The sequence below is a fragment of the Rissa tridactyla genome, chromosome 8 (assembly GCF_028500815.1).
Source record: "Rissa tridactyla isolate bRisTri1 chromosome 8, bRisTri1.patW.cur.20221130, whole genome shotgun sequence".
In the NCBI taxonomy this organism is placed as follows: Eukaryota; Metazoa; Chordata; class Aves; order Charadriiformes; family Laridae; genus Rissa; species Rissa tridactyla.
Genome location: NC_071473.1, coordinates 5,048,228 through 5,066,535, shown reverse-complemented (window position 1 = coordinate 5,066,535; position 18,308 = coordinate 5,048,228). Strand labels below are relative to the sequence as shown.

The 18,308-nt window shown below is 39.9% G+C and overlaps 1 protein-coding gene across 8 annotated transcripts in view; it reads right to left on the bottom strand.

Moving 5' to 3' along the window:
* The window catches only part of USP22 (ubiquitin specific peptidase 22), a 112,687-nt gene that overhangs the window by 63,081 nt on the left and 31,298 nt on the right, over positions 1-18,308 (bottom strand). For 6 of the 8 annotated variants that reach the window (XM_054211125.1, XM_054211128.1, XM_054211126.1 and 3 more), the window contains exon 2: positions 8,328-8,460. In XM_054211125.1, the coding sequence (XP_054067100.1) occupies positions 8,328-8,460 (133 nt within the window). Of the gene's footprint in view, positions 1-5,877; positions 6,427-8,327; positions 8,461-18,308 lie in introns of those variants that run through there. The other 2 variants (XM_054211133.1, XM_054211132.1) reach the window with 2 other exon arrangements.

Below are 18,308 nucleotides of genomic sequence, written 5' to 3'. Positions count from 1 at the left end.
TTGTTGCCAAAAATGCAGGGTCAGATACCCAATCTTTTAATACAAATTTAAAACTATTAAAAACAGTTAAGCATTATGCCTCCCTCCCACATTCAGTATTTAAGATAAATGGTATTTTCTTCTCCTACTACTTGAGATTCTATTCTTTAAGTACTTCTTTTTCTTTTAAACCAGCAGCCAACTGGTAAGTGTTTCTGTGGGCAGTGCTCTCAAGTCTCCAAGAAGCCTGTTGGCCCCATGGAGATCTCGTATTTTAATGTTTAAAGGGACTGATTTGCCTGCAATCACAACATGGCAAGTACACAATACTGTGCTGCAAACCATTCAGAACTAGGAGCCAAATATGTCCCACGTCGGTGCTGTACGCTCGCCTCTGTGATAGAGTATCATCCTACCTCAGCAGGTGAATTCAAGCCAGGAAAGATGAGATGTTCACATGAAGGAAAAAGCGTCCTAGTATCCCTGTGGAATCTAGATACCAAAAATGGTTTTAGCTGCTAATTTAGAGGAACCAATCTCCCAAAACATTTTATCTTCATTTATTATGAGCAGCTTCTTGACCTCATTCCGAAATACACGTATCATACACACACTAGTTACACGTGTGCATGCACCCAGTATACTACAGAGGGGTATGTAGCATGCCTATAACTTAAGTTTCCATGAGCTTCCTATTATAAAAGATGTTTTGCCTTTTGTCTTCTCCCTGCCCTTCTGACTCCACAAATTTTAACAGTTCCTGTGTTTGGAGCAAACCTTTGAAAAGTGAAATGGATTAAATCTCCTGGCTAAAGCACCTTTTTTCGATCCGACAAAACATTATTAAGGTTTAAAGGAGAGAAGCTGTTAAATACTCCCTACTTAATCTTGCTGTTTTCTTCAGAAATTGGGGGGCAGAATCCCAAGATCACAGCCACTAAATTTTGTGTTGTTCCATACGACATCATGCAAACTGCTTATGCTCATCTGCATATCCTCATTTGATCGACAGTGGAAAGTCACCTCAAAGCACTATATTCAATGAAAGCAGTAGGATGCAGAACCGCACAGCAGTTAGTAGCTGGGTCTGAGCGAAGCAGATGCATGCAGAGAGCTGGCAATATGCAAGTCAATATTCAACAGGCTGGTTTTCTGAGGGCTAAGAATATTCCAGGTGTACAGAGAACTCTTCAGGAGTCATTTCTGACACTAAGAGGAACTTTTGAGAGATGGTTTGCAAGAACTCGTAACTACCTGCACTTACCAGAGCAGCTCCTGGCAGAGGACAAGGGCAATGAACAAATGCCTGCTGCCTTCTTACAAGGTCAGTCTGGCTCAAAGTTTGAGCCAAGCTATAGGAACGCCATGCTGGAATACGCATCACATAAGCAAATGAGATTTTACCTGCAATACTTTGCACAAAACATCCTGTAACAGCAGATACTTTTAATGGCTATGAGGAATATTGGAGCTTCAAAGCCATAGCCTACGGCTGACCTATATATCCAAAATGCCTTCCTCCTCTTCTTCCTCTTCCTATCAATGCTCCTCTGGTTGACATCACAAGAATGTTATGTTGAAGTACAAAGAGTTTGTACTTTCTACTATCAAATTTTACCTCACTTTTATTACTGTAGTCAATGATGCTATTTGATTGTTATCACAGGCCTACCTAGCTCTCCCCAGTATAAGCAATCCCTCCAAAGCCTGTGACCGTCGTAAATTCCATACACAGATATAATTAATTCTCTTCAATTACTAGAAAACAGCAGTAAACCAGGACTAGTTCTGCTAGTAAAGTCCACACATCCTACACACTCTGCTTTCAGTTTATTCATCATCAGTCTCCCTTTATCCTGCCTCATATACACCACAATTCTTATATTAATCCCTGTCACTTCCACCTCAAGTAATAATTTCCAAGGGGGCAAAACGTCAAATTCTTCACTTGGTCTAGACAAATTAGGTCCAGTGTATTTCCCTTTTCTAAGAAAATCAGTTATATTATAAAAAAGACATATTAGTCTGATACAATCCATCTCTGACAGAACTATAACACGCTGTATCCTGTTTTCCATTTGCCTTCATCTCCTTAACAGACTTTTTCAACACCCACACCAAGCAAAACATTAGAACAGAACTCAAATTAATAAGCTGCTAAAATGCCCAGATGACCTTTTCTACCCCTTTCTGAGCCTAAACGCAAAAAGGAAAAAACAAACTGCTACTCTAGCACTGCAATACACTCTGCCGGGAACTGCTTTTATTGCCCCTTCCACGTAGGGTATAATGAAAGTCTTTGCCGTTTATAAGAGAACTCTACTTCACTGCCATCATGCAGAATTAACAGTATGGTCAACAGCTTCCAACTCACATGAAATTTAAATAACTTTTACTGCCGTTCTTTACTACATATTAAATTTCAACAGACAGCTATGTATTAGCAGCAGTAACCAGATTTTTTTCCTTTGACCAACTTCAAATATAGAAACCAGCTTTTTGCCATGTTTCCTCTGAATCAGATGAAAAAATGTAGTTATTTGTTTTCTAGGGCAACTAGAAGATTTTTGAATTCTACCAAAAAGTCCTCAACTTAATCTATGAGCATTATTATTAGGTTCACCCACCCAGTTCCTCTCACCACAAATGTATTTATTGGACTGAACCCTACACGAGCATATACTCAGGAAAAACAGTTCCTCAACAAACAGTTTGTGATATAATAAATAATGAACGTACTCTAACGGGACAAATTCTGAAATCAACTGTTTGCCAGTCTCCCTAGAAACTGAATGGTACTTCAGTCTTCCAACTGTTTCTTGTTTAGTCTTTTAACCACTGAACCTCAGCCCTGCTATTTCACCTACCTTTATTCTTTAACTCCAGAACGGGGCCTTAGAGCAGACCAAGACTTCAACCAAAAACTGTGTTATGTGCCGTTTCAAAGATATTACTCACGTGTAAGAGTGCATCTCTAACAGACAGAGACATACATAGCATGGAAATGGATGAGTTGGCTCCTTACCAAGGAGTTTAAAATCGGTCTACCCAAGAGCTTTGATGCCATAATTGAACTAATCTAACTCAGAATGGTTATCTGTTACAGATTTTCCTAAACCTCGTAACAATGGTTCTTCTTGTAGCTAAGTAAAGATAGTGTGTGTGTATATATATATTTTTATAAATATACATGTGTGTAAAAGCATGTGGGAGGAAAACTCCCAAGCAAGGTCACATAAATACTCCATTCTCAGAATCATTGATTTTGTTTTCTCATATGATAAATCCCCCCCAAAAGTTTTAATCATTATATAATAGAAAATATTCACTCAGGGAATATTAAAACTTCATTTGGTATCTGTCTAGGATTTTCAGTCCCAACCAGGATACTGAAAAAAAAATAATCCTTACTACACTTCCAAGATGAACACGCTCTACAGCACCAACCTCTCTTCTCTTTTAGAGCTACAGTTCACAGACACCTTCCTGCTGCTCTGGGCCTAAGTCACCATGTATTTTCCTTCATTGAGCAACTGTAGAAGAGATAAGGAAGGGACTGTGAGTTTTTACAAGGACAGAAACCACCAGTAGATTCCCCAAGTGCTGGAACCCAATTTGGAAAAGTTATATAGGAAGATGCCGAAGTATGCTAATGGCACACGTTCATCTAGAATAATCAAATCTGAAGCTTGCAAAAAGCTCCAGAAGGACTTGATGATACTGAGCAAATAGGCAGTACCACCAACAGTGAAACTCTAATCACTACCAATAAGGTAGCAGACGAGTAACAATTACTACACTCAGGAAAAAAGCTTTGGAGTCTCTGAGTATAACCCCCAAACAATATCAGCTCAGTGCTGAGCAGCGTATTAAGAAACACAAAATAGAAGTCACGGATGTATAAACTAAGAATACAAGTCATTAGTATAGTAAACTATTAATCCAAAGAGCTGTCATGACAGATGGAACATTAGAACTAAAAAAAAAAAAGAAACTATTATGAGGATGTTGAGAATCATACAACAGTGTCAATAAGAAAAGCTAAAAAAAAAAAAGTTCAGGATCCTACAGGTTGGGAAAAGGAAACATCTGACAATATCAAAAAGATCAAGAACCCCAGAAGAGATCAATAAGGCTTTTTTTTACTCACCACTTCCCAATTCCTCACAAAAGAAATATAGAGCAAAGTTACAAGATCCATTACAAAGCAAACCAGAAGAATACTTTCTTCTGCGTTTTTCATATGGCTCAGAAAAAGCCGTGGAACTCGCTGCCTTTGCATGTTGCGGGTGCCAGAAAGGAACCAGGCTTTAACGCTGGACAGGCTACTGGCAGCTACTGGAACACAGGCACCTAGCAGCAGTCTCCTCTTCGGAAAGTTTTTGAAAAGCTAAGTAGTAGAAAAAAGGAGAGCAGAACAAGGGAAAAAATGCTTAATAGCTGAACTGCTGCCTGTTCGCTAAGCTACCTCTGTTGACCCCTACCAGGTAGAAGGCTGGGTATTTACGATAAAGCTTCAGCCAGTACAACCACTTCAACGAAGCAAAACATGTTTTATGAAATTGGGAGAAGAGGAAAAAAGGAAAAATTAAGGATTCTATATTATTAAAATTGCAACAGTAGAAACTATTTCCTGAAGCAACAGACTAAGATATCACTTTGCTTGAGCTGCTGGATTTCAGATCCATAGCATCTTTAATCAGTGACTTTGACTAAGTACCTTACAAGTCTGAAGGAGGGAATGGACAGCCAGCCAGCCCTGCCTCACCTGCTCCTAACACCTCCTTCGCATGCTACAAACCATCTCTAAGCAGTCCTAGGACAAACCTAGAGGTGTTTGTAACTGACACCATTTTCATGTATTTGAGGGGGGTGAGCGATGCCTGGGCAGTAAAAAACCAGCGCTGAAACAGAACAGGAAGAGGTTAGTTTGAACTGTCCCAAGTCTTCAAAGTCCTGGGAAGGTCGGTTTTAGCTACCTCTTTCTAAAAGTTTTCACAGCTGTATAAAAATTTTACATTGCATTAACGATTCCCAAGCCAGTGGAAACACCAGCCTACCATGGTGATCGACTAACAGGGACTGTTAGTGCAGAGAGTAAAAAAAGAAGCTCATGTAGCTGGATCGTGCTTCACCTCCCCATCACCCACATCCACAACTCAAAGTATATATTGAAATAAGTACAGTATTATTAACATATACACCGAATAGGCAAGCAGAGGCAAGAGCACAGGTATTATTATAAGGTCAGAGTGTGAGTGTCTAATTTATATTGCTTAGGAGAGCAGAGATAACAAGGGACGTATTTTAAGAACACTCTGGACTATCTGGACTACGATCCTGAAGCCTCCTGAAACATACAGCAGTTAGCTGCAAAAACATCGCTTCCAGTGCTCAGGCAGCTGTTACAGCTGAAATCTATGATATTTCTTAGAACTGTGATTAAGTGTGCAGTTCCTGCTAGTCTCCATGGAGACTGATGTTGGCTCAGCAAAAAGTCACCAAGTGTTTTAAAATAATTCCTGTTCATTTTGAAATTTCAAAGCACTTAACTCGCTTTTGCCGATCAGATGTTATTTCCCCAACTAGAATTGCAGCAGTAAAAGCAACCAAAAGCACTAGCAAAACTACAAAAATATTTTTACAGCTCATTTCACATGCAGCTGGAAATTAAACACCAAAACATACATTAAAAAAAAATAGAAAAGGAATCTCCAAAACCAGAAACCAAGTAGCCAGTTGTACAATCTTCACATTACGTGTATTTGTGCGCTGAGTACATTATATTTAGCTGCAAAAGAATCCTTTTGGGGATGATACAGTACTGTATTCTGTACTTTGGTTTGTATAATTAACTCTTGCCCTTTTTATCTAAAGGCTATTCCTCTTGGGAAGTACCTTATGTGACATGTTCTTAATTGTCTAGTACCATGAGAATAACTACAACAATCTTCAAGCAAGAGTGCATCTCCAAAGAACCTCCCTCCTCTGTCCGGTTTTGGTTTTCCTTTAAAGAAACAGAAGATATTTCACTAGAGCAGACAACAGCAAATTCTACCTTGCACAAAAAATAACTTAAAAGAATTCAGGCTTCCCAAATACGTAGATAAACAGCAGCTCCCAACACGTGCAATTATAAAGCTCTTTTAAAAGGTTCTCCATAAATATGCTAAGTTTAGCGGTAAAAATATTAGTGTTTACCCAGTATCCACAGATAAACAGGAAAATACTGTCTACAGTCTCAATTTAGTGCTGTATTTTTTTTTTTAAACCTTAAACCTGGCCATAAGCTTATATTGGCACAAAAGGGTTTTTTATACATATGTACACTTTACCAGAAATCCTTAGATAGAGTTTACATAGAGTAATTTGTACTTATGCATTGGTAAAGACTCCCAAATAATTTCACCTACTGAATGGACTTCAAAAGCTCACTGAGATTACACCCTGTAAAAAACAATAAAATAAAAAAAAGATGTTGTCATACATGGTTGGTTTCTTTTTTTCAGTTTTCAAAGAACACTTGAGGTTGGCAAGGACCTCTGGAGGTCAACCTTGCCCAACCCTCCTGCTCAAGCAGGGCTATCTAGAGCAGGTTGCCCAGGACCGTGTCCAGATGGCTTTTGAGTATCTCCAAGGACAGCCACCCCACAACCTCTCAAGGCAACCCGTTCCAGTCCTTGGTCACCCTCACAGTAAAAACATGTTCCCTGATGATCAGATAGAACAACCTGCGTTTCATTTTGTGCTCACTGCCTCTTTGTATAGACACCACGGAAAAGAGCATGCCTCCACGTTTTTCAACCGTTCTTTCAGATATTTGCACACACTGCTGAATCCCCCGGAGCCACCTCCTGTAAGCTAAACCGTCGCAGCGCTCTCAGCCTTTCCTCGTAAGAGGCGTTCCAGTACCTCCACCATCTTTGTGGCCCTTTGCTGGACTCGCTCCAGTAGCTCCACACTCTCTCTTACTGGGTAGCCGAGAACTGGACACAGGATTCCAGATGTGGCCTTATGGGCGCTTACCGATTTCAGATGTCTTCTCACCCTAGTACATTTCATTCTTTCCTCCTGAACTTACCACGTAAAGCACAGCTATCTCTGCCTTAGTTCATACTGAATATTGCTGCCTACCGTGACACCAAGAATTACGCTTTGGTACTCTCAAAGGCTAGCAATTTCATAAACATTATGGATATTCAGTACTACCTTCCAATACTCTATTTTTCAAGGCATTTACAAACTTAAGCTATACCACTACAGAGCCTAGATTTTTTCTTTCTTCACACCTATGGAGAAACTATAATGATTTGCTGGTTTAGATAATCTTTTCCGTAAACAGTAAACTTAGATGCCAGTTTCTTACGCGCAGGAGTACACTGCACTGTTGGCCTTCTGGAGTACCTTTGTTTTCATGGAAAATAAAGACTGTTCCATAAGCACTTTGGATAAATTAAATGGGAATGGTGGCCACACTGGTCAAGAGAAAATTTATTCCATTAAGTAATGCCTTTTTTCCTGTTTCTTGTATCACTCCACCAAGAATGTATTTTAATTTGAAGCCAAATAGTGTTGCACACCAAGCAAAATTATATACAGCTATTTTGACACAACCAGAATTTTAATATAATGCAAAATCCTGATCATTTTATAACTCTGAAGTGCTCTAAACTATAAGCAGTAAGTAATTTAAAACAAAACTGAATGCTTTTGGTCTTGAACATTATGTAGCACCAAAGCTGACAGAAGAACTTGTTTTACCCATGTTTTTGAGGTAGTTTAGGAAAAGGTACTCCATATCCGTTAAACTGTCTTCTTATTACCTAGGTTATTGACCCCACTGAAAACAAGAAGCCAAGACAGAAAAAACCAAAACCCAGTTTTGTTTAGAAGTTTAAATAATTCTCATTGTTACTTGATTAGTCGTCTTTGTGACAGGAATGATGGAATGATGTTTTTTTCTTAGCAAGAACAAAAAAAGCGAACACGACCTCCTGAACAAAAGTTCACTGAAATAAATGTTTATTTTTCATACTTAGCAAAAAAGAAAAAATCTGTCTACACATATTATTATTTTTCCTGATATATGACATTAATTCATAAATACTAAGATACTAAACAGTAATAATTCAAATTCTAAGTTGTGAACAAAAACTTATCTGTGATGCAGTGGAAGCTTAAGCACCAGGTTTAAAGTAATGCCACTAATCCAGCCAAAACACAAATAAAATTGATCTCCCTGTCTAATGAGGTAGCTACAAGAACATATCACCTTACTGGCCTGGAATTGACGGGGATAAGAGAGTGAGTTAAAAAGCAGCGGTGAGTACATCAGGGTGACATCTTACCTAAATTGTGTCGCTTTGTCTTTGCGTGCTCGTGAATATGTTTCTTTGTAAAACAGCCAAAGAAGACACAGTAGAGGCAAGAGTGGAGTCTGTTCAGGTGGGCACCACACATATGACAAATGCACGACTTGGCCTGAAATAGAGAAACAGACACACGCTATGAGTGACAGAAACACAGCTCCGAGTCCAGCGGAACAGGCATAGATCTAACCGCTAGCTTTCCCTTTTATGCGGTTCCTTTTGAATGCGGCGGACCAGCGGGGGAAACGGTTCTGCTCCCATGTGACAAAACCACCAATTAGACATATTATCGGAGAAAACTCCTCCGTTCATCCAACACACTTCCAAGTCTTGATAGGGAGCAAGTCTCATCTAAGGACAGACAATAGTCAACCCATTTACAACTCAGCCTGGAGTTTCATGAAGATTTCAAGCCAGGGTAAGCAGGCACTGCTGCCGGAATACAGTCCTACTATTCCCTCACCCCGCCTGGGCATTTCTATCCGCATACCAACCAGGTACCGGCAGGATGACCATCACAGCCACGTGCTCAAGCTGGGAGACAGATGTGTTTGACATGAACCTGCCCTTTTTCCCCCATGTTAACCTGTACCAGTTCCTCCACCCAGCTCGCTATGAGCCATGCAAACATCCACTGCTGGTGCAGAACCTTTGGGCATTATGGCTAACACTGCCTGGGCTTAACACTACAGCGGCGCAGATGCTGATTACCAGGGGAGCTAGGTCTCGACACCACTGGTCTTGATCAGTGCTTCAAAAATCAGCCCCCACCCACAGTCCCCACCTTGAAGCAAAGGGCTTTGCTGCTCAACAAACCTGCTAACCTGGAAGCTGAAGCTAGACTAAAACTAGCCTTTTGTCAGGTTAGTAGGTTTGGGGGGAGATGGAGTAGACTCGGGCGAACATCAGAGCTCAGAGAAAGCAGATGACCCGCAGGGAGGTAAAAGGGGTGAAGAGGCAGGAGTTCTGGGTGGTGGGACCACAGCACGGACTGTGCTTTTTCACAGCACCAAGCTCCTCAATCCACTCAAAAGCTGTAATATAACTTGAACGTTAACATGTTTGTGGGTATATGGCATTTCATTTCTCTGCTGGGAGATTCTGCCAGATTCATTCATTAGATTTCTCTATACCAGCCCACAAAATAGTGGCGCAACATCAAATCCACACCAGTCAAAGAGTTACAGAAGTCACTTTTGCCACTCTCAAGACTGGCTTTGAATCAAGTTTGGAAAGCGATGTGCTGGCTGTTACCCTGAGCGACCCAGAATGAGGAGGTACGTGATGAAAGTCACCGTGATTCATTGGAAATTAATAAGCATGTACACCTGACATGAGGGTCTGCATTCCTATAAAAACAATACATTTTAATAAGAAGGCCTAGAGAAAAAAAAAAAGGCAATTAGAAGGTTAAGTAGACTTTTTGTCTCTCAATCACATTTGAAGCACTCTTCAAGCCAACAACACCCAAAACTTTCTTTTAGCATTAAACTCAGGCACTTCAACAAATCTTTTGAAAAATTACCCTGCCTAGTAAGAGAGTTAAGAGAGCTTGAGGGATAAGTCTTTTTCTCAACAACACCAAAACCAATTCGGGTCCGACATCATCTGACTGGAGGATACAGACGGGAGAAATCCCTCACAGTAAATTCACTTTTTATGTCAGACAACAGCAACTGCATTTGGACATATGTTCGAGAGTAAATGAACTTCTGTAACAGCTCAGAGCTGCAGAGAACGCTTGTACAGGTATGCCTTGTTTTGCAGGGTATAATCTGAAAATACTATTCCTTTGCTTGTCAATAAAGAAGTACCATTTTGTTCTTCATAATAAAAAAAAAAACCAACAATAATCGGAATTACTAAAATACTAAGATATCATCTAACCCAGGCAGTGCATTTCATCAAAAATAATCCCCAAAGTTCTTCAGCAATATTTGCCCGGTCTGCCACAACTTAAAATTAGTCCTGAATAAATGATGCATGATCCTGTTCTCTAGTCTGGCATTTTTCTTCCAAAATACTTATGGCTGTTAAAAAAAAAAAAAAAAAAAATCAACGAAGAAGCCTGCAGTATGCTGCACTGTGTAATTCATTTCCAAGCTTCTACAAATTAAGACTTAAATCTTGAATCTCACATATTGTGTACTCAAAGTTCTCCTAATTTCTGTTAGATGAAAATAGATCGCTTGAATCAAACTCCACACACCTACAGAAAGAAATATTTTAAAGTAGGACCATAAAAACTCACCACCAGCAGCACAATTTCCATCTTTAGAAAAATACTGCAGAACTGTCAAACTCTTGCCTAACGGTCGCTCTTTGGCTGCAAAAGCTAAATAGGATCAGCCTATCTGTTAACATCGCTGCCATGACAACTCTAGCAACTAGCTATTTTACTTAGCCAGCTAAAAATACATCTTTTCGCATTAAATGTATTGTAAACAGATGACATAACAAGCATGTAAAAACCGACCCTTTTAGACTAAAAGGCAGAAAAATAATACCCTAAGAGTTTTTATTTTAATGAAAGTTAAGAGAAATCAAAGAATGTAAAATAAATTGGTGGTAAGTTAAAAGTTCATTTATTTAAAGGAAGCTATTTTATACATATCCTCTATTTGTTCAGTATAGCTCAAGATGTTTTTTCTAAAATTGTAAGAAAATAAGGTTAAAAGGCAACAGAGTGAAGAAAGAAATCAATATCAAAAACCATAGTGGCTATTCTTAACTAGATTAGCTGTCTCCTTTTCATCTGTCTGTGCTTTTAAACCATTTGCTAAGTTAAAACAAAGCTGCCACCTTCCCACCCCACCCCAAATAATCAAATTACTTTGTTTCATAATACTTCCACCCCTGCTCATATCTCTTGAGGCTACAGTCTAAGACCAAACAGAATACTGCAAATGTGTAGTCAAAAATTGGTTGGACCCATAAAGCCACAATCTTGCTTTAAAACACGACTCAACTTCTTTAAAATGCAAGTTAGGTCTTGTTTATGGTCCGGATGCTTTTGGGAAGTCAAGCAGCATTTTGGCTGCAGAATCAACCTGTCACTTCTCCTTTTCTCTGGTATGTCCTCCTAGATACAAGAACATCCCTTCCTTTATCCTAAGACATAAATGTAGAATCTTCCCCTTCTTCCATACCCTCTCCCATTATTATTCTGCTCCCCACATTATTTTATTTTGTTCCCTACTTGCTTCTATTCTCCTCACTTTCAGTTACTCCACTCTCCATCTTTAACCCTGTTCTCTCTCCCTCATCCTACGTCCCCAGCCAGGCTCCCTTCAGTCCATATTGAACCTCTGTCTGTCTATCCCCTTTATTTTTGCTTTCATACTCTAACAAACTGCACACAGAAACCAGAGGAGGCCCCGAGCATTTTCTTTCTGGAAGATTATAATCATTATTTTTTTTTAAATTATAGAAAACTGGAAAAAATGGTCCTGCACAATATAAATGACGTGTGCGCAGTCACTGACAATGTTTCTGACACAGCCGCAGCCATGAGCAACATCAGATATCCCACTTCCCTCTTCAGTGTTTTTTCCACTACGCATCTCCTTTATTTCTAAGGCAGTGGTAACTCGCACACCCAGACCCTCAGCAATAGTTCTGTACTTTCTTTAAAGGAGGTTTAAACAGCCTAGCAAATGAGGATGTAAAAACTAGCGCACGACACACAACGGGAACTGGTTGAAATCACCTGTAACAAGGTCAATAGAGTCCATCTCTAAAAGGTTACCGGCTCTTAATACTGTTCATAGATATGACACAAAATGAGTTAAAAAGAAAGCAGCAGGCATCAGTAGGTCAAGAACTAGACTGCTGACACTTCAAGACTTCCCAAATTGTCAGAATAGCTTATTATTAGCTTCCCATCCTAACAGCCTTACCATCCTAACCATCAAAACAGCGGTGGAGAAAATTAATACATCCAGCTGGCGTTGCTGTTCTACCCCAGCAGCTCCCTGTCCCACAGCTCCCCCTCCTGCTCTCCTTTCCTCCACCTAAAGCAAGGTGCTCACGCTGGGCACGTAACGTCAATTGTTCCAAGAACCTACAAACCTGTTTCAACTTCATATAACATTGACCCCTCCAACCAACGAACGGCAAGTTTCAAGTGGCTATCCCTGCAACGCAAACCGTGCAGAAAAAGCAAGATGCATACAGTAGACCTTAGCTACCACAAACCATCCTTCTGTATTTCCAGATATTTCAGAAGTAGCTTTAGAAGCTTGGTTTGTATTTAATTGTATATGAGGGGAAAACACCTTTTTAAAGAACCTTTCCACTAGGGTACTTAAGGAGTCTTGCCTCTTATGCTCACACTAAATATATCAAATCCCTTTCAGAACAGAGCTGTTGTCAGTTAGAAGCTTATAAGCCAAAGACCTCCTACCTTTCACTGTCTGCAAACCATATTCACCACGCAGGTTCACGGGAAAAGATGAACTAGGTAACACTAACAAGACAGTGGGAGGCTTGGGAGGTTAGGAGATCATAAGGAAGCTGTTGCCACATGGTGCGTGTTCACAAGTAACTCAAAGAAGCAGATTCCTAAGGTATTCCTAAAGCAAATACACTAGCTATGGATCCCTGCGTTTGCTCACGTACAAATCCTTAGCGTTAGAAAAGTAAAAATTTCCCAGTACAAACCTACTTCAATTTCTGCACCTTTTAAAAGTAAGCTTTTGTGTAAAACAGACATAACACTTAAGACACATCAGAAGCAAGAGGAGAAAGTATTCAATTTTCTAATACGTTACCATCATTACTGGAAGACTTTGGAGGGGTACACTTCCCTTTCCAACCTAAAACCAAGTCTAATTCTTTAGAAAGAACTTTAACCTCAGTCTACATGGATTAAGTCTTTGTTGTGCAGCTCTAAATATGCCTACCTATGGAATACAGGTGCCTGTGGGAAATGCTTCCTCCACGCCTAAGTTTGTCACCATAATCTCCTTTGTTTCCAAGAAGCAGCATTTGTGCTCCAGAAGCGTTACTTCAGCTCAGACAAACCATTCCTTACAAGGTAAGTACTTCAGTGGACTTGAAAGAAGGGGAACTCCAGGCACAAGGAGACACTGATGAGTCCCACCCACTTGTGGTTGCTGAATTTTGAAGTAGGATTTCTGTGAGAAACTGAGAAACCTTTTCCAAAGTTAACCTTGGTACAACTACCACAGCAGTTATTTTGGCAGGAGAAGTCCCATCCCCTTTTCCCCATGACGCTCGCACACACTGGTGGGAGAGAAGGAGGAGAAAGCAACAAATAAGCGTCCACTCGCCCAGAGCCTTAGGAACCTGTGACAGCTCCCAAAATAAAACTCCGCTTTCTTGAGTCCTTAATCCCTTACAGACACATGAATAAAAGTGAAGAGACTGTAAAGTTTGCAGTTTTCATTAGTTTAACAGCAGAACAGGGGAAAGAAAACAGAAAAAAACCCAAAACAGAAAAATCAGAGACTTTTGATTGAAGCTTTTCAGATACAAAGTGCAAATGCCCTCACTGGGCCACAGATGAAGACATTTAAGGGAAACTTAAACATTTCCGTCCATATTCAGAGTTCCCAGTCTTAATATGCACATTTTAGGTACCATCAATCCTCTTTGTCAATTTTTGCTTCTCCTATTCACCTTGCGACATCTAGACCATAGCCTAGGCACAGACTTTTATTTTTATTCTTATCCATCCTTGTTGCAACAAATTCTTGCCCAAATGTGGTATAGATACAGCAGCACATGTTGAGTGACGAACAGCACGCTTCCCTTAGCCTATTTTTTGAAAGAAAAAAGGACACAATCACAAAAGGTCACACAACCGACCACTGCTTCTTTCTTCGCTGAAGATGGAGACCCTACGGCTATTCCAACAGCAGCACTTCTTCTGCCTTGTGGGAGGAGAAAGCCAGTATTAAACCACAGCTGACAAGATTTATTACTCTTGAGTACTCTCTGCACCTCAAGAGTAACAAATTTAGGTCAAATCTGCCTTACGACATTTCTATCACTTCTTAGTCTACGTTTACTTCAAGATTCACAGTACCGCTCTTCTAAGGCGCGCACGCCACAGACCCATCACCCGTTAGTATAGTGGCTCGGATATTTCGTAAATTTAAATACTTAAAACTTCAAAGGCATGTTCTTAGGTTTCAAGAAACAAAAGAGAAGGAACTGATTCTACAGCTCTCTATGGCATGGCATGTAAATCACTCCTCCACATGCTGATAGGATGATTCAGAGTTACTGTGAGTCAGCGCACACTTCTGACACATCAGCTTTAAAAAAAAAAAAATCAACTTAAGTATTGTTCACTCACTTCCTGCAACCAAGTCTTAATTATGCTATTGCCTGATTAGAAATGTCAGTTATTTTTTTTAAAGAATATTCCATCAATACTTTAAATTTTGTTTCCAGCCCCACTACGGTTGTGGTACTAGTAAAGGTTTTGTTAGTACTAGCAAAACTGTTTGCTAGTTACTGACTTTTGTTGTTTGGTAAGTGTCCAGGAAGTCACCTTAAAAAAAAAAAAAAAGCCAAGCACAGGTAACTTATTAAACTTGGTTATTCTAAATGTTTGTTTAGACAGCAGGAGAAAGAGAGAGTTCAGTATTTCAACGTCAAACATTAAACCTAAGGCGCTTGCTCTGCAGCGGTGTATTTGCTGGCTCCCATATTGCCATCGGGTGCGACAGAGAACATGCCTACCCAGCTTTCCTAGGCTGTGAACAGGACCTTTGGCTCTGGCCATCTGAGCAAGAGTTTGAAGACAATAATATCACAATTTATAAATAAAGATGAAATAGCCCAAGTTGTTAAATAACATCACAGTTCTCAAACTGAGTGTAAATGAAGGATACCATTAGGACCATCTGAGCAGCTTGCTGTCCTGTAGATTAGATTAACCCGTGGCTAATTCCAACAAATCCTACTTCTGCCTGGAAGTGAGAAAATCTAAAACAGGGAAAAGTACTGAGCATGCTACAAAAGATGCTAGAAAGCAACTGGAGTAAACTTTTTTTTTTTCTTTCCAAACTGATAAAACTTTTCCACTGCACCTTATTCAAGATGCTGCATCCCAGCACGGGCACAAACTACCTGTCTTTTGATAAGGCAAAGTAACACCTACGTTCAACTCACCTGCTCCCACCTCAGAATCATTTTATCTTAATTTAACCCCGGTTTTGAAAAAAGATTAGCTGCACAGTACCTACTGCCAGAAAAAGAATGATTAAATATTTTCTGCAATTCAAATTCTGAAGGCAATTTTACCCCCCTTTTATGTTTTCAGGTTATTTTTTTTTCCCCCTCTCCTATCTTCATGGAAGACGCACCGGCAACCACACAAGACTCACAGGTTTTGAAGCCAGTATCAGAATATTTTGAATGATCTGCTTCATTAGTTCTTTTTGGTCTAAAAGTTTTAAAAGCAGACTATTCCTATTCCTTTTTCAGTTGTATTTTTTAGTCTTGACAAATTATCTCAATTTCCTTATCTGGCAATGACAAGCCTCTACTAAGTGCTCTGTGGTGCTCCGATGCCAGGCTGACAAATACTCTGGAGGCCGGGGAGAATGTGAGTTAATCCTAATTAATAAAGCAGCCTGAGCTACCTTCTGCAGGAGGGACGGCTTGCCACAACAGCAGCACAGCTAACTCACCAGGAACCAAAACACACTTGGCCAAATATTTTGATAGTACCAAGATCCTCATTCAGAGAAATAATAACGGTAGAATTGAGTTTAAAAAAAAAAAAAAAGAAAAAAAAAAGAAGCCAATCAGGACTGTTTCCAGGTCCTGAACAGGTCTTCTCAAATGTAAAATTAACCACAAGAGTGACTGCGGAAGCCTGACAGTACTTTATCTTGTGTCTTTGGACGCAGTAAGCAATTGTTTCTATTCTCTGCTCAAGGGTTGGGAAGATGACAGGAGAGGTACCATGCTGCCAAGAGTTTGGTGAACACCAGAAAAAGGCTCTATACAAAAGTGAATTGTTGGTAACAAAGCCAGAACGCTGACCCAAAGACAAGACACAAGAGGAACACAGAGGTAAACCCTTCAAGTTCACAGGGCATAAGCGACACGGAGGGGCTGTTTTGTAACATGCAAGAAAAGAGGCCATCTACAAAAGCATCTTCTAGACACGGCAGCTGGAAGCAACAACATTCAGAATAGGCCTGAAAGGACCACCACCATCGTTTGAAATACTACTACCTGTTCTGCTTAGGGATGAAAAAATCTGGATAAAGTTATCCTAGAAAACTTTCACAAAGCAGGTGATATCCCAGCATCCACTGACTTACAAATCAATAGCCAGAGTGTTCACTTTCCTTCTCCCAACCGTACCACAAAATGGGAATGGATATTACTGAGCAGTCCTAGAGCACAATAACTAGTTACCTTAATAACTCATTCGCACAGCAATACTCTTCCAGTCACAAACTGGCAGGGGTTCATTCCCTTTCACTGTTAAGGAAAATATGCCTAACTTTTCACTAAGCAGCAGCTGGAAAAAGGTCCAGTATAAAATAAGGAGACTCACTGATCTGAACTGAAAGAAGCAAGTTTGAAATAGCTTTGAGTTCATACAGAAAAAAAAAAAGACAGACTGCGAACAGGTTCCACAGAAGGAGCTTTAAAAATACTTCTATACATACTAAGTGCCAGATAATATAGTAGGGTTTTTTTATGACTCCACATGCTTTCCTGAACTCTTGAATGCATTAATTTAGAGATTTGTGTTAAAGACCATTTCCCATTGTGCCCAAATATACTACAGCTGCTTTGAGACCAGTCAAGGGAGAGATAGAAGAAAAACAAAAAAGAACGAAAAAAAAGTGACTGAAAGTTATTTCAGAAGAGACAACCTCCTTTTCCCCCCTCCTTATCCACAAATACTGGATTAATACCTACAAAGACTGATCTACAGAAGTCAGGAAAGCCTTCCTGGAGCCTTTCTTCCAGAAAGAACCAGACCTCTTGAGGACAGGTACTTTAGTTCTCATATACTAAACTTGATGCGGTAGTTCCTGACATTATATGCTGTTATACACTAGGATCACCCGATCCTAAAGCGACCTTTCCCATTCTTAAGTGAGCTACTTCAAGTAAGTCATTTTTTCCCCGAGAATTCAGAACAAGAATAATGATTTGCTTTTAATGTGGTCTTTCATTCAATAAGATCAAAGCTCCAATGAGGCTCTGCACTAAGCGGCAGGATGGAAAACATCCGTAAACTCATCTTACTTGTCCCCTTCCTGCTGGAAGGGGCTGGTTTGAACTGTTTTGCTTCATCTTATACAGTTTGCACCTAATGTATTTTTCTAAACTAAGACGGGTTAAGGAGCACTCTCATAATTTGTTCTGCTGGCTCAACCGTTGGTGCCACCATCTCCAAATGAGGGGCAGTGACACACATTTAGAGCAACTGCAGCTGTTTGTGCAGTAATCACGCCTTCCTGCTCTAAACCAATTAGGCTATGCAGCTGGAGAGTTACTTCTATTGACAATCTGTGCTATCTTAAGCTTGGAGTGCATGTACCCTGAAGGGAATTACAGCTAAAGCTCCACCACACTGAAGTTAGGGGATTACACGTATGGACAATACTCAGAAGAGAGACAACACGTTTTTCTGAATAACTCTGCAAAGACACATTCTTAAATGAGAACAATGTTGTAGCCAAAGTCCATCCAAGCGCCAAAACCACAGTTTTGGTTCACAGGCTCTTCGAGAGAGAGCAGTGAAAGTCCATCTAAAGCTAGAGAGCTTTCATGAAATTAAGGATTGTGTTTGGGGGTCAACCAGAGATCTGAACAGTTACCATTTAAACTGTACATGCAATTTTTTTTTTCCTGTTCTCCTTACTCTGGATGATACATTATGCCAAGAGTGTGTCATTAAACAAGATTATTTAAAAAAACAAAACAAAACAACCAGTTTTTTGAATTTTTGTT